This window comes from Neofelis nebulosa, chromosome 2, assembly GCF_028018385.1.
Source record: "Neofelis nebulosa isolate mNeoNeb1 chromosome 2, mNeoNeb1.pri, whole genome shotgun sequence".
Taxonomy (NCBI): domain Eukaryota; kingdom Metazoa; phylum Chordata; class Mammalia; order Carnivora; family Felidae; genus Neofelis; species Neofelis nebulosa.
In genome coordinates this window covers 87,983,683-88,003,817 of record NC_080783.1, presented here as the reverse complement: position 1 = coordinate 88,003,817, position 20,135 = coordinate 87,983,683, and the positions used below count along the sequence as shown (strand labels likewise).

At 35.0% G+C, this 20,135-nt stretch overlaps 1 protein-coding gene across 2 annotated transcripts in view; it reads left to right on the top strand.

Moving 5' to 3' along the window:
• KYNU (kynureninase) overlaps nt 1-10,409 on the top strand; it is a 115,548-nt gene extending 105,139 nt beyond the window's left edge. For both annotated transcript variants that reach the window (XM_058715406.1, XM_058715407.1), the window contains 2 exons: nt 3,382-3,612; nt 5,720-10,409. In XM_058715406.1, coding sequence (XP_058571389.1) covers nt 3,382-3,612; nt 5,720-5,857 — 369 coding nt within the window. In that variant the 3' untranslated portion in view covers nt 5,858-10,409. The remainder of the gene's footprint in view (nt 1-3,381; nt 3,613-5,719) is intronic.
• Nucleotides 10,410-20,135: the final 9,726 nt, after the last annotated feature.

The window sequence follows — 20,135 nt, the reverse complement described above, 5'->3', positions numbered from 1 at the left end:
CTACTCCCTCGATGCCAAGTGGGTAAGCATCGTTGTGGCAATCATATTGCTACTGTGCTTAAGTTATTGCATTGAAAGAGATAGGTGATTGAAAAAGTTTGAATCAATGAGAGAAATATGCATGAATCATAGTGCCTGTCTTTGTTGTAGCTACTTCTCTTTCAAAAAATATTCCGCATAGTCAAATACCAATTGGAGGAGAGATTCTAAACTTAAGAATCAGTGTACATGGATGGATATGATCTCAGTTTTGCAATACAGTGATTTTTTACAAGTATTAATATGGTTTTGTTTACAATGACATGTGCCTCCAGTTGATTGATAACATGAAAAATAGCACCTTGTAATCAATTTCAAACAGTCCTTTGTTTATATTAGTGGCTCTTAATCATTTGTATTGTATATTTATATGGTACAAATTTATATGGTAAAATATGGTACAAATTTTACATATAAAAATATGTGGATCAATAGAAATTAAGGTAGGAACAAGGAGGCATATACTCTATGCCTCACTGAGGCACCAAGTATGACCTTAGACAGGTGACAACTTTCTCTTTACTATATATATACTCTTGAGTTCATTTGTCTCATTTTTAAGATGAAGATGTTTAGACCAGAGTATTTCAGAAGTCTCCTCAATCTTTTCAATTGCTAGCTTGAAATTAAAAATACATCTATTTTATTTTGTAGGGTCATACTTGCATGCAATGATAAGTAGACAATTTTTAGAACATTTCAGTATATGAATTTATAATGAAGTAAATAGCTCCAAAATACAAAATTAGAGTGTTCAATTAAAATACATGTCAAGTAGGGTGCGTGGGTGGCTCAATCACTTAAGCGTTCAACTTTGGCTCAGGTCATGATCTCACATTTCATGAGTTTGAGCCCCACGTTGGGCTCTGTGCTGATAGCTCAGAGCCTGGAGCCTGTTTCAGATTCTGTGTCTCCCTATCTCTCCACCCCTCCCTCCCTCATGTGCATACAGGTTCTCTCTCTCTCCCTCTCTCTCTCCCTCTCAAAAAATGAATAAACATTAAAAAAATTTTAAATACAAATCAAATAAGGAGAAATGTACTATGTGTTTCCTCAGAAAGTTATTAGGCAGCCAATTTTAAGAACTGAAGAGAAAAAAATGCAACAATTGAAAATGTCATGCTATACTTCTTTTTCCTGTTTAAACTTATCTAACTTATCTAGCTTTGTATTCTTTTTGCTCAGTAAGAAAAATAACCTGAGTAGTTGAAACTCTGCCAAGAATTGTTATAAGCTGAATATTTTTAACCTACAGTTTTCATTTTTTTATTTAAAAAAATCGTCCTTTCTCAATACTGAAAGCATAGAAATAATGAGAAGCTAAAAAGAAAAGAAGATATTTATTCTATTCTCCAGTTAACTCCTATTATCCCCTCTTAATATTTTTATGTGACGCCTCAAAAGAGACCTTTACACCCTCTGACAGGATTTTAAGAGTGCCTCACCATGCAGCTGCCCTTACTGTGGTTTAATGATGGGAAATGGTTTCATATTTTAAAGTTATTTCATTATCAAAGAGTAACAGTATGTCAAAATTGAGACCGTCATAAAAAAATTTAACTTTAGTTTCTAGTTATCAGAGAAATCTGCAAGAACAAAATCTCCTTAAAAAAAAACAACAATAAAGTTAAATAATATTCCCCCAAGTCTTACTAACCTATAAACACAAATGAAATATCATTAAAGGTAGTACTTCGCACATTGCTCTTACCTGTCTCTTATGGGGCTTATAGTAGAAGCAGAAAGTTTTTCAGAATTATTTATAAATGAAATTTACCTTGAATTACTATTAATGTCCAAAGAGAAGATTGGAAAAATTCCTCTCCTATTCTTTTATTCCTATCCTGGCAACCAAACCACATGTGGGTGGTGCCTTGCCTGTCCCTGCTCCTGCCCTTTACGAGATTTGGTTCTAGACCCAGGCCCTCTTGATCCAAACAGGCTTCTGTCTTCTGAAGAATGTCTTCTGAAACAGACATCAAACCCTACTTGTAGCAAACTCTCTTCCATAGTCTGCAACATCTGGCTGCAGAGAGACAGATACCATTCTATCCTGTTTCTCTTCTTTTCCTTGGGTACTGTTACCATCAGTACAACTCCCTTGGTCTCCTTCAGCCAAATCCATACCTTTCATGCAATATAGGTCATTTGCCCAAATGGTTTGAGTTCTATTAGAATGCCTGCTCACACATGCCACATGTATATACCAAAATAACTATTTTCACAAGCTTCATAAAGTCTAGATGTCACTGAGTGACCCTATCTTAGCTCTGTGGCATAACATGATACAGAAAAGGGATATTAAGTGACATGCCAGTGCATCACGCTCTGTTTGCAGTTCATTCAGTTCTTATATGTAGGATATATTTTTAAACTCTACTTGACCTTAAGAGATAAGCTAGAAAAGCATGTCTGTTCTGACCTCTAATGTTCCAATACCAGTTATTGTGTGCACTTGTCACTCATCTTAATATAAGAAACTTCAGGCAGCAAATGGCAGTATTTTCACACCAGTGCTAGAGTTTAGCAGGGGGAAAAATGATGAAAGAAGGAAAGATAAAAAGGAAGAGAGAGGGAGGAAAAGAGAGACAGAAAGACACAGAGAGAGAGAAGCAAACCTAACTGCCTCAATACTAACATATGTATTATCTAACAGAAAAAAAATTGATCATAATCAATTGGGACATGTTTTCACTAGTTTTTAGTGGTGAAAGCCCAAATATATATGTTCATTGAATAACTATGGTTTCATGGTTTGTTTCCCTGACTGACAAAACTTAGCTTTATTATTTAACTGTTTGTTTGCTTACTGTTATGCTGGGGAGATTTAGGAATTAGTAAAAACAATTATAAATAATGTTGATAACACTTCCTTCCATATATACACGGGTGTTTAACTCTTATTATACTTTGGTGTGGACCAAAATACTTTGTATCAGAATCAAAAAAAAAGTCTTCTTGATTATGATTGTGTAAAATGGCTTTGGGGAAAAGGTTTGACTTTCATGATCTTTAAATGCATTTATTAAGGTATGTTTTACTTGTACTAATTATACTGAGCTAATGTAAAGTAACTGTATAGGAACACTATAGTACCTTACTTTTCCTTCTTCTTTAGCAAGTATTGTTTAAATGACATTTATACAGTTTTTCTGTCACGGAAACCTTTCCATTTGGCTTTTAACGACCAAGCATTTAAAAGAGGATATGTTTTTACAAAGGATAGTCTAAAACGGGATGTTTTTGGAAAGGTCAAAAGTGCGCATTTCCTTTTTTCAGTTAATTTTTGCTTCTTTGCAGATAAACAAGACACTATTAATCTGATTGTTTCTCATTCTGTAGATCTTTAAGCAAGCGACTATGAAAGCATTGAGGAGAAAATCTGTTTTGCTAACTGGTTATCTGGAATACATGATCAAGCATTACTGTAACAAAGATAAAGCAGATACCAAGAGACCATTTGTGAACATAATTACTCCATCCTGCATAGAGGACCGTGGCTGCCAGCTAACACTAACCTTTTCTATTCCAATAAAATATGTATTCCAAGAACTAGAAAAACGAGGAGTGGTTGTAAGTATATCTCTTGCTTTGCTACCAGGTTTTCTCTCTGGGTGGCACGTTGGGGTTCTTTGGTTAATTCACTGTTGCATGTTATTTCATGAGTCAGTTTGATAGGATAGATTATGTGTCAGCTAAGCATGTGTCACTGTGTTAATTGAAGGGCATAGAGATCTGTCATTTCTGATAAAAGGGATAAAAGGGAAGAAACCACAAATTTTGGATGAGGAACTAGCCTTCCATAATTTATTCATTCTTTTTATTACAGTTTGAGCAGGAAAAAAAAATGGTTTCATCATAATCAATTAGGACATGTTTTCCCTAGTTTTCAGTAGTGAAAGCCCAAATAATATATGTTGGTTGAATAACTAGAATTACAGAACATAATATGGTAGAAGAGGAGGAAAAAAATCAGTCTTATTTAGTTGTTTGATTGAGCCAAGTCATTTTCAAACCTGTCATTTTAGTCAGAAGAGAGCTGTAAACACATCTCAGGGATGTTAACATTGTATGAAATAATTTTTTTTTTAAGCGCTTGGACCTAAGTGGTCATTCTATTCTCTTGAAGAAAATAAATGTTAATAGGGTGATTTCAGGAAAAATGGTGGTCGTGTATCTATTTCCAGTAGCCATGTAATTTAGGAATTGCTCCACTCATGTCGTCCTCTTTCTCTCTCTCTCTCTCTCTCTCTCTCTCTCTCTCTCTCTTTTAAAAAAAGAGCATGAGTTGGGGCAGAGGGAGAGAGAGAATCTTAAGCAAGCTCCATGCTCAACATGGAGCCTAGCCTGATGCAGGGTTTGATACCATGACCCTGGGATCATGACCTGAGCTGAAATCAAGAGTCAGACACTCAACTGACTGAGAAACCCAGGTGTCCTGGTCCACAAACTCTTGAGGAGAGGTTATCTCAGATTCCAGAGGCACAAATCCATATGTTAGTGTTCCAAGTCAATTTCTACCATTTGTAAGCTGTGTGTTCCTGGAAAGTTTGCTCACATCTATTGGCTTGAGTTTTCTCATCTGGATTTTGGGTGCAAATTACTTGTCTCCAAAATTTGTTATGGGAATTAAATAGTCCAGCACAAATAAACAATTTATTGTATTGTCTAACCCATAGTGAGGGTTTCTTAAAGATTAACAATAGTGATCTTCAGGCTAGACCAAATTATCTGTGTCCATTTCATGACATTTCAGGGATACAGCTAATTCTTTACCTGTGAGATTAGGGATTAGAGGATTATGCAAAAATAATTGACTAAAACTCTCTAGGTGTCAAAGAGGTTATCATTCATTTCTTTTTTTCATTTTTATTTATGTATTTTTGATTTTAAAGAAAAAGTGAGAGAGAGCACAAGTGGGGGAGGGAGGCAGAGGGAGAGAGAGGGGGGCGGTGGGAATTGAATGTTAAGCAGGGTCCATGCTCAGCAGGGAGCACAATGAAGGGCTCAATCCCAAAACCCTAGGATCGTGACCTGAGCCAAAATCAAGAGTCAGATGCTCAACCGACTGAGCTGCCTAGCACCCCATTTTATTTGTTTGTTTATTGACTTTTATTTTTAAGGTTCTCATTTATTCTTTTATTTATTTTTTTTATTTTTTAAGTTTTTTATTTATTTTGAGAGAGAGTGAGAGCACAAGGGGAAAGGGCAGAGAGGAGAAACAGAATCCTAGGAGCCTGCACAGAGCCCAATGTGGGGCTGGAACTCACAAACCGTGAGATCATGACCCAGGCCAAGATCAAGAATAGGACACTTAGCCGACTGTGCCACCCAGGTGCCCCTAAAGTTCTCATTCATTTAAATGTGCTCAAGGGTTCCAGGCTCTTAGAGTCTCCCCACAGATAAATTGCATACATGACTTACTGGATGCTTCAAGAGGATGAATGCTGAAGGAATGCACTTTGGTGGATCCTCATGATTTTCACTCATATTTTAACTATTATTAAGAGGAGAGTTCAAATAACACAGAAACATTGTATTTTACTAAAATTAACAAAAGGCTTATATATTAAGTTTTAGGGAAATCGGCATGATTGCTTTATGCAGTTTTATCTTGAATGTAGATTTTCATTATGTGAAAAGTGCTAACATTCCTGTGGCTTTATTTTCTCCACCACAGTGTGACAAGCGGGATCCAGATGGCATCCGAGTGGCTCCAGTTCCTCTCTACAACTCTTTTCATGATGTTTATAAGTTTATCAATCTACTTGCTTCTGCACTTGACTCTGCAGAAACAAAAAATACCAGTGTTCTCTAGAACAATTTAAGTAGTACTAAGAGCTACTATATTTTATTATTGTTGTTCTTATTTTAATAATTGGAAATTTTTTCAAAACCAATTGCACATAACTGGCAATGAATCATTTAGTTTACAGAAAGATCTGATATATTTTCTCTAAATGTCTGGGGTTCTGAGGTATCCACATGTCTGTTCAATTTCTCCATGCGTGGTGGATCAAAGTTTTCATTGGTCCAAGTATTATGTATACAGTCTTAGCTAGCTGTCACATTTCATGGTCAGTGAATGTTTTATGTTGATTTAATTTATAATTTGACTGACAACTTCATAATATATGTGCAATTTTTTGTGTCAATTTTAGAAATGTCGCTTTAGTTTTAATTTACCAAAGAGGTTCTTATAGTCACTGTAATTTCGCAGTCTGATATATGTATGATTTTGCAGTATTCCATCCAACTCTAATCTAAAGAACAGAAAATACATTTTCTAAGGTAGTAGCTTTCAAATATTTTGACCGCAGTCCACACTAAGAAATATGTTTAATATCAGATACCAGTATTTATATGTGTTTATGTCTTATTTTATTGATTCTAATATACAAACTTTTATCATATTTCAACATCTGTGAAAGAAGAATTTTTTCAATTTTCAATGATTCTTGCATTGCTACTGACCATTCTTTCATGTTACCATCCTTGACATTAGCACGCTTCTCACAATGAATAGATAGCATCTTAGATATGATATTTTTTAATGGTATATGTACCAAAAGCAAAAGTTTCATTAATCATTAGTGCTCTGCTAGTTATTATTCATTTTATCTCATCACATCAAATTCTGGTTGAAACTCATTGAACCTGTTTGCCCACCGACTCTTGGATCCTAATTCATTTTTCAAGGTTGTCCCTTTTTTTAATGTTATCACTATTGCTTTTTTTGTTTGTTTGTTTGTTTGTTTGTTTGTTTGTTTTAATGGGAACCTCTCTTAATAGAAGGCTATTTTTTAAAGAGTTTATTTATTTTGAGAGAAAGAGATAGAGAGTGTGAGTGGAGGAGGGGCAGAGAGAGAGAGCAAGGGAGAGAATCCCAAGCAGGCTCCACACTGTCAGCTCAGCTCCTGATGTGGGGATCGATCTCCCAAACAAGGAGATCATGACCTGAGCCAAAATCAAGAGTCAGGACACTTAATGGACTAAGCCACCCAGGTCAACCCTCCACCCCCCCATAGAAAATGTTACTCTTTCTCTGAAACCGTGAAATAAATCACCCCAAGATATTGGCAATTGAGAATTAGAATTAACAAATGAGAGCTTCATCTCTCAACCTCTAACCAAAATCTATGGCCCTTTCTTTCCTCTAGGAAAACTACAGTTACACTCAGCCCTGTTGGACTTCCCTGGTTTTCAGTTGTTGATACTGCAACCACTACTCATGAATTGGCAAAACAGTCTACATTTATATACATGGGCAGCAAGAAAGAGTGACTGCAATGTAATCATTGTCCCTGATGAACAAATTTGAATGGAAATAACTTACACAACCGCTAGAGTTAAATAAAAAGATGCAGGACTGACACCAATGCCAGCAACTATTGATATTTATTGAATAATCACCACGTACCATGTATTGTGCTAATCTAGTTATACATTATCTTACTTATTTGAATGGTTGCATAACTGCTTTAGCAAAGCTGCCGCCTCCAACTTTTGGCAAAACTCATCTTTGTGGATGGAAAAGTTCTCAAAACCCTAAAATTCGACTATATACAACTTCATGTAGGAGAAATCGTTTTGAAGCTCACAGATGTAAGCAAAACAGACATGGTTTCAGCTCTCAGGGAGCATGTAGCTTAGTGGGAGAAATGGGTAGTAAATATATAAACACCCAAGTAAACATATGATTACAAACTGTAAGTTTTATGAAAGAAAAACAGATGATACTGTAAGAAAAATCTCAAGGGTATTAATTAGATGGTCAAGTAAGGGGAGGTATATGGTAGTGCTTATAACTTTAAATTCTAAAATATCAGGCTAATCACATTAAAATTGCATCAAGTTATACATACAAACCATTTAAAGCATACTCAGCACTATGTCATGCGGGTTAAGAAAGAAAGCATTAGAAATTCCCTTTCTCCCTGCCTGCATTCCCATTTCTCCCCAAATCCAGACATAACCATCAAATCATATTTTGTGTTAACCATTTCCTTACTTCCACTGAAGTATTACACCTATGTATGCACCATAAAATATATATTAGCTGATTTTGCCTGTGTGTGAACTTCATGTAAATTTAATTGTGTTGTTTATATTCTGCCTCCTTTGCTCAGTGTCAGGTTTTTGAGATTTATCCATTTTCATTGCTGCTCAGTGTTCTCGTATATATTTGGGGTTATTAATTTATTCTACTACTAGTGAACATTGGAATTCTTCCCAATATCTTTAATATTGCAACAATGCCGCTACTAACATTCTTGGTACACAGATTCAAAAGTTTGCCCAGGACATAATAACTGTGAAAACGTCAGGTCAAAGGACCCACACATGTTCAACTTCACTAAGAAGTAGCAAACTCTTTTCCAAACTAGTTGTACCAGTTTCCATTGCAACCAATAGGAAATAGGAGATCTCTTCTCTCAATCCTTGCCGATAGTAGCTGTTGATTGATTGCCTTTGTTACGTATGCAGACTTACATAGCCAGGGTGATTACTAAAATAACAGAAAGAATGTTATTCAGTAGAACAGAATGAATGTTCTACTTCAACACAAGTAGAAGGAGAAACAGAATGAGGAGATACACACACACTGCTGTTTATGCTTCAGAAACCATCCTTAATCTATGGATTGAGACAAGACTAGAGTATTACCTGACTTTTACCCTTGCTCAGCCCTTTCCCTCCCAATATTCCCTCTTTCATAGTTTTTTCTGATGAGCATTCTTTCAAAAAAAAAAAAACATATTCAAACATTGCTCTTTATTTCTAGGAAACCCAATTTAACAAAGCATTGCCTTCATCTAGTGCTAATAACCATAAGCCTTTTATAGTCCTATATTCAATGTCTGATAAATTTCAGTTCTGTTTCTGTTGTTTTTCACAAATAATACTTGTTTCCTTGTGTATATTGTGCTTGTTAACTTTAAACTACTCATTTATATTGACTCCTTTGGAATTCTTTGAGAACTGTGTTAAAAGTCTTTCCAAAGATATTCATTTTTGGTTCTGCCAATTTCTCAGGGTCATTTCTGACACCAAAACACTTAAAATTTTTGTTTTCAGGTTTTTCAGATCACATGGATAGTATGAAATTGGATGTATTAATCCTCTTGAGGGCCGATTTATAGTTACAAACTCTCTGAAGATACTAATTTTTCTTGCTGACCTTTTACATGTTGTTTGGTTGCCAGCATTTTAGAGGGCTCTTCCATCAGTTTATTTATGTGGTCGGTTCTAAACTTGTTCAATGTCCCATTTAGTTATCAGCACTGAAGCGCAATCACTCTAGGATGTGGCAGACACTTTTAGGATGCAACACATACTTTTACTTTCTAGGTTTCTGCCTTTATTTTATTTTGAGGTTTTTAAATTTTCTTACTTTCATGCCATCTCATTTTAAAAGGCTTTTTTTTGCCATTGATTTTTATTTGTGTTTTCAATAATTTAATCCCCCACGATATGCTCTAAACTGTCATGAAATGTTTTATGACCAAAAAGGAAAAATATTATGCACTTTCTGTTTTCTCCATAGAAAGTGAATTGTGCTTCTTAATAACTCATGCACATTTATATAAATACAATTCTTTTACAGTGATGCCCTTGGGAGTTATTGTACTACATAGAGCTGTTTGTGTAGCACTAAATTATACTTGTTATACAAAACTGACTGTGGAAAAGGCTGGGTGTGAGGTCAATAACTAAATTTCAAATTAAACAAGTAAACTTTTTCTACAGTTATTTTCTTCTCAGTAACTTTCTACTTACTGTTGAGTTCAAAATTATGTGAGTTTATATTCAAATTGTGCTATGCGTTTGTTCCCTAAATTGAAATTGCTAGAGCATTGATTTTGAAGTAAATGGGTTTTTGCATCATCTAAAGAAGGAAACCTGCAAACACCCTGAAAGCATCATATTATAAAGCACAACATTGGAAATCACTGGATTAAGGCATCCTGTAATTAAACTGATGGGTTTGATGCTTATGTGGGTCATTAGCATCTGTATTCCGTGTTTTCAAAATGTCAAATTTGTTTCCTGCCCTCTAGTAGCATTGTATTTTAATCTCAGCAAGATGTATTTTCTTATTTTTTTTTTTTAACATTTTAATTCATTTTTGAGAGACAGAGAGAGAACACTAGTGGAGTAAGGGCACAGACAGAGGGAGACACAGAATCTGATTCAGGCTCCAGGCTCTGAGCTGTCAGCACAGAGCCTGACATGGGGGCTAGAACTCATGAACCGCAAGATTATGACCTGAGCTGAAGTTGGACGCTTAACCCACTGGGTCACCCAGGTGTACCAAGATGTATTTTCAAAGGGCAAAATAATAAAGAGGATTATTATGAACAAATTAATTTAAACATTTATGATGTGTTTTGATTTATTGCAATAATTTTCTTATTAATGCTCTTGTTTTCCAATTTTTGACTAATCAATATGACTCCTGAGTTCTTTTGATATTACCTTTTTTGATTTTTTTTTTGATATTTTTATTGCTTTTGGTGTGCAAAGATGCAGGCTCACCTTGTATATATCCTACCTCAACCTTGACATCACTTATTTCTCTAAGAATATCCAGTTCCTTTGGAGGAAATGGTATTTAGTAGCCATAATCTTAACAGTTAGAGTGCTCATTATAGTCTAGTTAATCATAGTTTCCAGGATTTTCAATTGACAGAGTTACATAGCTTTAAGAGAAACTATATCTTTATTTCATATTCATATTTTACATTCAATATAAGAAAAATATTTTTTATTTAACTTAAATTTATATTTTTATCTCTTAATGTAGAAAATTTTGGTTCTATAATATTAATTACTAGTGTTATCATATGTAATATATACTATAATTATCATATGTATATGTACATAGTCTTAGAATTAATAATAACAAATTATGAACAACATTATTAAAGCATTTTAAGTACTTTGAAGCTTTTTTTAAAATATCTTAGCCTACATCTCACCAGGAATAGTAATTCAAATTCCTGTGTTTTAAATGTGTATTATTTTTTGAGACAGAGAGCATGAGCATGGGAGGGGCAGAGAGAAAGGAGGACAGAGAATCTGAAACGGGTTCCGTGCTGACCGCAGCAAGCCTGATGTTGGGCTCAAACTCACAAACCGCGAGGTCATGACCTGAGCTGAAGTCAGACATTCAATCAACTGAGCCACCCAGGTGCCCAACAAATTACTGTGTTTTAGAAGCAATGTAATAACTTCTCTGTATGGTTATAGCACCAATTGCGTTATATAGTTAGGTTCAGTACTTGGGAATTTTTTTTCAGTTTTCTTACATTTTCTTTAAATTTTAAAGTTTAGTTCAAAATTGTGTAAAATACTTAGATAATTTAAACTTCAACTATTCAAAGCAAGATATACTCAGAAAGGCCTGGATTCTGTCCCTAGTCCTCTCACTGTACTCCCTCCCACTATCCATAGTATTTTTTCATGTTTTGATTTATCCTTCTATTACTTTGCATATACAATAGAAGTCATACTTATATGTAGAATCTAGGTAAATATATGTGTGTATTGCCTATACATAATATATGCCTATAATATGTACATATATTATGTATATGTGTATATAACTATATATGATAAATAAGTATAATAACCAAGTATAATATATAAATAATACCTATATATAATCTCTAGGTATATATACTATAATATTATAATTATAACACACATTTCTTTCTTAGATAAAATAAATATAGTAGCATATTATAAATATGATCTAGTTTTGAAAAACATTTCTTTATAGAAAATCATAGTTAATACTTAAGAGGAATAATATAATCAGAAAATAATTATTTTCAACTCTTAATATAATAACTGATTCAGTCAAAGATCAAACATTAAAGGAAAATTTAATGAAAAAATACGTAGTGAGGCATCAGATTGTCACCATTTGAATTCACTGATTAAAATTGGTACCACTGTACTAGACTGTCACTGTATCCCAGGTGTGGTACAATGTGAGGCAGACAGCATCACTTACGAGTTTTCTCAGGGGTTTATAAACCTGAATCCAATCAAACTTTTAGGGCTATTTTCAAGTCTATAAAAATTGTAGAGCATAGAGAAACAAGTTAGTGATCCCACAAAGAAGCAAATATGGGTCTTTCCACCTGACAGCAAATTGGGTTTCCTCAATAAGTCAGTGGCATGAACTGGGGACAGGTGAAGACAGAGGGACCGGTCTCTTAATTGTGAGACTAAAGTGACATAAGCAAATGTAATTTGTGGACTTTCTTTGGATCTTGACTCAAAGACCAACTACAAAAACACATTGCTGGGTGAATTGACAACATTTTAATTGGGAAGGAATTTTTATTCAACTTGTTAGCTGTGATAACTGTACTTTGGGTGTAAGAAGATATTAATATTTCTAAATATATATACCCAGTACATGAGAATAAAATGATAATACAAAGTCTGGAGTTTGCCTTGAAATTCCTCTGCCTCTCCTCCCCCGCCCTTGCCCCCCCCCAAAAAAAAGAACACTGACAAATAAGTTACCACAAACTTAGTGGCTTAAATCAATAACACATTCATTATCTTACAGTTCTGTAGGTTACAGAACTGTTTGGTTCACTGGACCAAAGTTGAGGTTTTGGCAGGTTTCCTTCCTGGATGCTCTTGGGGAATTTCCTTGCCTTTTTCAGCTCCTAGAAATTTCCCATATTCCTTGGCTCTGGTTTCCTTCCTCCATCTTCAAAGCCAGCAGCGTTGCATCTTTCTGATAACATTTTTTCATAGTCACACAGGTGCTGACTCTACTTTTCTGTCTCCCTCTTCTGTTTTCAGGGCTTTACTCTTCTGTATCTTCCACTTTCAAAGTTTTTTGTTATCACAGTGGGCCCAACTGGATAATCCAGGATTATCCCTCTCTTACAGTCAATAGGTTAATAATCTTAATTTCACCTGCAATCATAATTCTCCTCTGCCATATAATGTGAAATATTCATATGTTCTGGGTATTAAGACCTGAACATTTTTGGGGATCATTATTCTTTGCACCACAGGAAGAAAGGATGGATGGAAAGAAGGAAGGAAGGAAAGAAGGAAGAGAAAAATGTATGACAAAATCTTGATAATTCTAAAGAATTGTAAGATTGTATCTATTTTTGTTAATATTTGAATAATAAGAAGAAACAGTAAGTTGTGATGACTTAGATGAGAATCCAGGACACCTGCCTCAAAATTCATGATTTTAATAGTCATGTATATAATCTTTTCGACCCTTATTCTTATGATGGAAACAATCTCTGTGTCTCCACATGTCAAAAAATTTTATCCTTAATTTCCTCATGATGGATTTTGAAAAGAACTTTATATCTTACATCGTATTTGTATATGTCTTTTCTCTCTTCCTTAATATAATTTGGTTAATTTTTTTGTATGCCCCTCAGTACTTACCACTGTAGGCTGAACACATAATTAGACTTTTTTTTAAGGTGTCATTTAAAAATTTTATTTATTTATTTATTTTTAATTTTGAGGGAGAGAGCAGGAGTGAGGGAGCAGCAGAGAGATGGGGACAGAGGATCCAAAGTGGGCTCTGCACTGACAGCACTGAGCCATATGCAGGGCTCTAACTCAGAAACCCTGAGATCATGACCTGAGCTCAAGTCTGACCCTCAACTGACTGAGTTGCCCTGCTGCCCCAAGTTATTATTTATTTATTTTGAGATAGAGTGAGAGCGAGCATGTGCATGAGCTGGGGAGGGGCAGAGAGAGAGGGAGAGAGAATCCCAAGCAGGCTCCACACTCATCACGGGAGCTCCATGCGGGACTCCATCTCACAACTACAAGATCACGACATGAGCCGATATCAAGAGTTGGTCTCTTAATCAACAGAGCCACCCAAGCACCCCGACTTAGGATCTTGTAAGCAGATAATTAATGAGAAATGTGCAATTATAACAAGTCAAATATGCTATTCCATCTTTACCTTGAGGCCGCCACTGGTTATGTCCAGTTTACTATCACATTGCATATCCTCCTTTGTCTTCAAAGGGCCTCAAAAGCCGTCCTCCATTGCCCCACCCAGAACCAAAGTTGAGAACGATTTCATTGTCATAAATCATATGAGAATAATACGTTAAAGCATGACTTCTCTCAGAAGACAAACTAACAATGAATTCCTGGGTCTCAGTTGAAATTTCAATGGCATGTATTCACAATATTATTTTAGGTGAAAAGAACTGCATTTTTGTGCCAATATTTACTAAACAGAGGTCTTAATTTTCTCTTTCCCAGTATGTGGGAGCTTCACTTTATGCAGCTCTCCTTGCATTCTATTGTGTTAAAACAGCAAACTTGTCAAGAATGGAGACATTGCAGTGATATATGCAGAGTCTATGGGAGACATTTTCTCTATGGGTTAAAGTAAGTAGTTGGATCAAAGTCAGGACATAGATGCTACAGCTGGTCTAGGAAAAAATGGCAATTAAGAGGAAAAAAAAGAACAGAAAGAGAGAATCACAGACAGTCTTTTTTTAGGAGGCAACAACAGAACCAGACTGTTTGAAACTGGTAACTGACTCCAAATGTCACATTTTTCACTGAATTCTAAATAATATTGCTATTTTATAACTGTTACTTGGTTGTATTGATGGCCATATTAACTTATTTCATAACAAACTTGCTACGTATATTTTTATACACTATATATGTTATCTTTTTCTCATATCCTCTTCTCTCAACAATACTTAGATTAAAAAAAAAGTATGTTAAAGGTTAGAGAATATTTCTTTTGAATGGCTTTCAGTTCACCCAAAGCTGACGCATGCATTGTGATCAGCTATGCACTTCTGCTAGTACTTGTGTGATTACTTACATTAGAAAATCTCGTTCTTTAAAGATAAAATGTAAAAATATAAAAATAAGACAACAAGAAAACTGAATGTTTTCAAATACTTCCTCTGGGAAAGTTGAGTAAGTTACAGTCATTTTATTCTTTTTTAATGTTTATCTATTTATTTTTGAGAGGGAGACATAGAGAGCAGGGGAAGAGCAGAGAGAGGAGATAGGGCAGAGTCCAATGGGGGGCTCGAACTCACAAACTGTAAGATCATGACCTGAGCCAAAACCAAGTCAGATGCTTAACCGACTGAGCCACCCAGGTGCCCTTACAATCATTTTATAAGGGAACAAGATTACTGTACACAAATCTGTATTTCTGGGTAATATTACACATCTATCTCACTAAAAATAATAGTAAATAAATAAAAGTGGCATAAACATAGACCCCCTAAATGATGAGGGACAAGAGTGCATGAAAGTGTCAACACACTTTTGAAGCTGGAAAGCAGAGGAAACTGGCAGCAGAAACCTCAAATATGATTCCTTGTGTGACAGAGAGGGATATTAAAGAGTGGCAATCTGACTCAGGTCAAAGAACCATTGAAATGGTTAGGAACTGGAGGTACCAGTTATTTTGGAAGGCCAGGTGCATGTGGGATGGGAAACGGGTCGTTGAAAGTCTGTAAAATTCTCAGTTGGACCCCGGATTCCTTCCTCCAGCTTGTGCAGTCAGAATATTGGATCTTTCCCGCACCCACAAAGGCAAAGTTTACTTCTAGAGAGGACAAGCTACTGTATTTCTGGGCTTAGGGACATGAGGACAGCTGAGGAGATGGATGAACCATTTAACTGAATATGGAGTGATTCAGTGAAATTTTGTATCCTAAATAGTAAAAGTCCCAATTCACTCCCCCTACTGGCTCCCAAGAAATCACACATGCACCCCAGATCATATCCTCCATCCCTCCAGCCCGCCTGAGGAATACGATTATAGATATCTCTCTTGGAAAACTGTCCAGTCCACTTGGTAAGAGCTACAAATCCTTATATTGGGTCTCATTGTGGTACAATGCTGCCCACCAATCAAAAAGTTCTGCCCCTACACAAAATGCTTGCACCTGGTTTTTAGAGTTCCAGTTTTAAAAATGAATGAACACAAAGTAGCACCACACGTTCGACAATAACATTTAAAATGCAGGATAGAATCCAAAAGAACAAACAGAAAACAAATAATACAATGGAAAACAAAAAGAAAGGGGAAAAAAGTGGGGAAAGTTATCGTTAATATCTTCCAAGAGAAAAGAAAAGCCATGGAACAAGAAACCTATGTACTTAATGAAGACAGAATGCAAGGAAAAGCTCTTGGATCAGAAATTAAATATTCAAGGGAAATTTTAGAATAAAATTTTGAGGCATTATCTCAAAAGTAGAACAAACAAATTATACAATTGTAAGATTACAAAAGGTCAACACCTAAGGATAGTTAAAAATGAGAGAACAGATAAAATAGAAAGGAGAAAATTATTAAAAAAAAAAAAAAAGAAACTTTTCAAGAACTCATCCTAAAATAAAGATATACTTTCAGAATAAAGAGGCTCATTGAGTAATAAACATAATAAATTAATTTTTTTAGTGTAAATCACAGGGAGCCTGGGTGGCTCAGAGCATCTAACTCTTGGTTTCAGCTTAGGTCATGATCTCACAGCTCATGAGATGGAGTGTCATCAGCATAGAGCCTGCTTGGGATTCTCTCTCTCTCTCTCTCTCTCTCTCTCTCTCCCTTCCCCCATTTGCACTCCCTCTCTCTCTCAAAATACATTAATAAACTTTTCGGAAATGTAAATCACATCACAGGAAAAAAGTAAGGCATTGGGTATAATAAGATTCTAAAACTTTACAGAGAAAATTAAATTACACTAAAATATCAATAATCATAATGATATAGGGATTCTCATCACCAAATTTGGAAGGTAGAGAACCATGAAGGATGCTTTTGAAATTCGGATGAAAAAGTATTTGCACTTTCCGAGCCAAACCATCAATTAATGTAAAGGTAGAATAAAAATATTTTCAGGTGGGCAAGGTCTTAGGATGTTTTCTTTCCATTTATTATTTCTAAGTATTTACTGAAAAAGATTGAGCCACAAAAAGGAGAAAAGAAAAAAAAATGGCAAGATTTCCAAAATGAGCATGAAGAGAAGTCCCAGGACACAGCTGTCCATCGGCCATAAAGAGGAACCACATCAGACTAGAGCAAATGCTCAGAAGGTTCCACTCTGTGGGATGGATGCCTTCTCTCTCTCTCTCTCTTTCACATTCCCTCACTCACTCCCCACCCCACACAGTGATGAAATACCTAATGCTTGTTATAGTTCACTATTCTGAGAAGAGTTTTAAATTCTGTCAGAACTAATTTAAAGATCCAAATTAGTATACAGACCCTACTGCACAAATTTTTAAAAAGGCAATTATTAATAAAAAAAAAATAAGGTGTACACTAAAAGAAACATCATCAGAGTAAATAGTGTAGACAATATCCCTCTATGTCTCAATGTGATATTACGAAAAAATGCTATGTTCTCAATATGTTTGAACATATGTTCCTATTCTTTTATATATACACAATACTAGCTGTAAATAATATTTATGCAATTGTAAACATGCAAACAATGAGTATTGCTGTAATCTAAATCATGACTGTACCATATTTGGAAGATGAGTGAAGAGAAAGTAAGTTTGTGTATATATGTTTGTGGGCATGGGGAGAAAGAGATCTATAATAACTAAATCCTCAATGTCTGCAGTAGAAAAAAATAATGTTGCAAATATGAAGATACAGAAAATTAATCAATTCCTATTATTTAAAAATATGGAGCTAAAAATAAGTAGAAACAGCTAAAATCATTGAGAGCCATCAGGTCTTGGTTCACAGAAATTAAAGGTAGGTGTGGATGGGTCAGAAGACTACTGTTTTGGGCATAAAATTCGGAACATGCAAAGAGTATGCTGTAAGAGTGAGGTTCAGAGACTCTGAAATCAAGCTACAGGGTTCAAATATTGGCTGCATCCCTACATTCACGTGATCCTGTGACTTAAATGCTCAGTGCTTTCATTTCTGTTCATAAAATCCAATAATAATAGTTAGTACTACCTCATAGGGTTGTCCTACAGATTAACTGATTAAACACGTGAAATCACTTAAACAGTATGTGGCACACATTGCTAGTATTGGCAGTACTCTGAAACTGTCAACTAGTGACATGAATTACTTTAATAAAATTACTTTAAAAAATGAATTGCTTAAAAAAATAAAATAAAGCATAATACATTGTGTGATACATAGAAAGCAGTCAAGAAAGAAGCATCATTATATTTAAAAGCTAAAGATTGATGAATAGCCATCAATGAAATAAAGTTGTCTTTACAACAGTATGTTTCTTGTTATCTAATATCTAAACAAGAGCATTCCATTAATTATACTTAATCATGAAAGATTAATTTGTGTCCATTGTAACCACCATGATATAAACATAATGCTTAAGATATGAATTAAAATAGACTCCTAGAAAATCAGAATCTCATTCACTGAAAGGAATGAACACAGTAAAATTGATTTCAAACTGATAATTGATTGTCTGAAGACTAATTAATACTTAGACTAATATTCTTCTGTTCTGCTGAACATTAGCCCTCTATCTGCTTTTGATATGTTCACACGGCAGTAGGTACACTCTCTGTTTGAACTTAATATTAAGAAAATCCTAAATTCTGAACATATTTTAACATGTCTCTACTGTTTAATATGCAGTGAACCCAAAGTTTTAGCAAAAACTGAGACTGAATTTCTTCCTTCCTAGAAGAGTATAAGGATACAGATTTTTAAAAAAAAAAAATCAACTGTGTTTAAAGAGATGCCGTCACGTGGGGGGAAAAACAGGTAATGTTTGGATTGTGGTGGTTTATTAATTGTAACATGCCGTAAACCATGCTTGTGTTTTTATTTATATTTTCAACATACAATATAAATAAGAGCACCTCCAGATATTCCTTTGGCAAGCACAAAAGCTGTTTATTTGACAGATGATATAGACAATAATGTATGGCTCATAATTAGGGAGAAAGCTGTAACTTAAGAAGTTCTGATGGCATTCAAACAGTTTGTGTGTAACTAAACTAAGGCTGTTAGTGAATGGCAGCTTTAAAACATTTTTAACATGTGGACAAAAAATTGAATTTTTATTATTGTAAATGAAAAAGGAAGATTTCTGGAGAAGCTAGACAACATACTGTAATCCAGGCTTGAGCAAGTCGAGGAAGAATGGTGTCATATAAATAGAAACCTGCTCTTCTCTCGATGTATTTAACATACATAATCTGAAAAAGAAGAGAGTTTCAGATGACAATGTACAATACCATACATCTAGTGCAGACATAGAAGTGTTTTTATTCTCAATATCAGAAACTCAAGAAAGAATCACAATGGGATATATTTATCTTTGCAAATCTAGGTATATCCTGGAAAATTTGAATTTTATGAGAAAAATTAAAGCCAGTGAGTTTGTGTAGATGTATGTGTTATGACTGAAAGAGAGAATAAGTTATCCAAAGGACAAAGCTTAACCCAGTCATTGCCACCAGACATATGACAATAGTTTAAGACATTTCTAGTAAGGGCAGAGTTTGGATATAGGGAAACTATATAATAAAGAGACAATTATCTTCATAGACCTCTTTCATCCAACTCATTGTAGTTAGCTATTTGCTATGTACAGCTTAGAAAATATTTTAAAATCATATACATAGTTTCTTTACAAGAGAGAAAGTGAATAAAGACAAATAATCCAAGAAACAAGGAAGGAAGAATGGATTAGTTGGACTAAGAAGGTAAATTGCTGCTTTTCCTTTGAAACATTTGCCATAAAGAAAATTCAATTCATTTTATTTACATTTTTTAGGACTTTAGAAAAGAATCATTTCTTTGTTTTTTTCATGTTTATTTTGAGAGAAAGAGAGAGCGTGCAAATGAGTGGGCGGGGTTGGGGTGGGGCAGAGAGAGAGGGAGACAGAATCCCAAGCAGGCTCCACAGCTGTCAGCACAGAACCCAACATGGGACTTGAACCCAAAAACCATAAGATCATGACCTGAGCTGAAACCAAGGGTCAGCCGCTTAACTGACCGAGCCACCCAGGCACCCTGAAGAAGCATTTCTTAATATAGAATCCTCAGGGTTGGCTCAGTTGGTTAAGCTTCTGACTCTTGATCT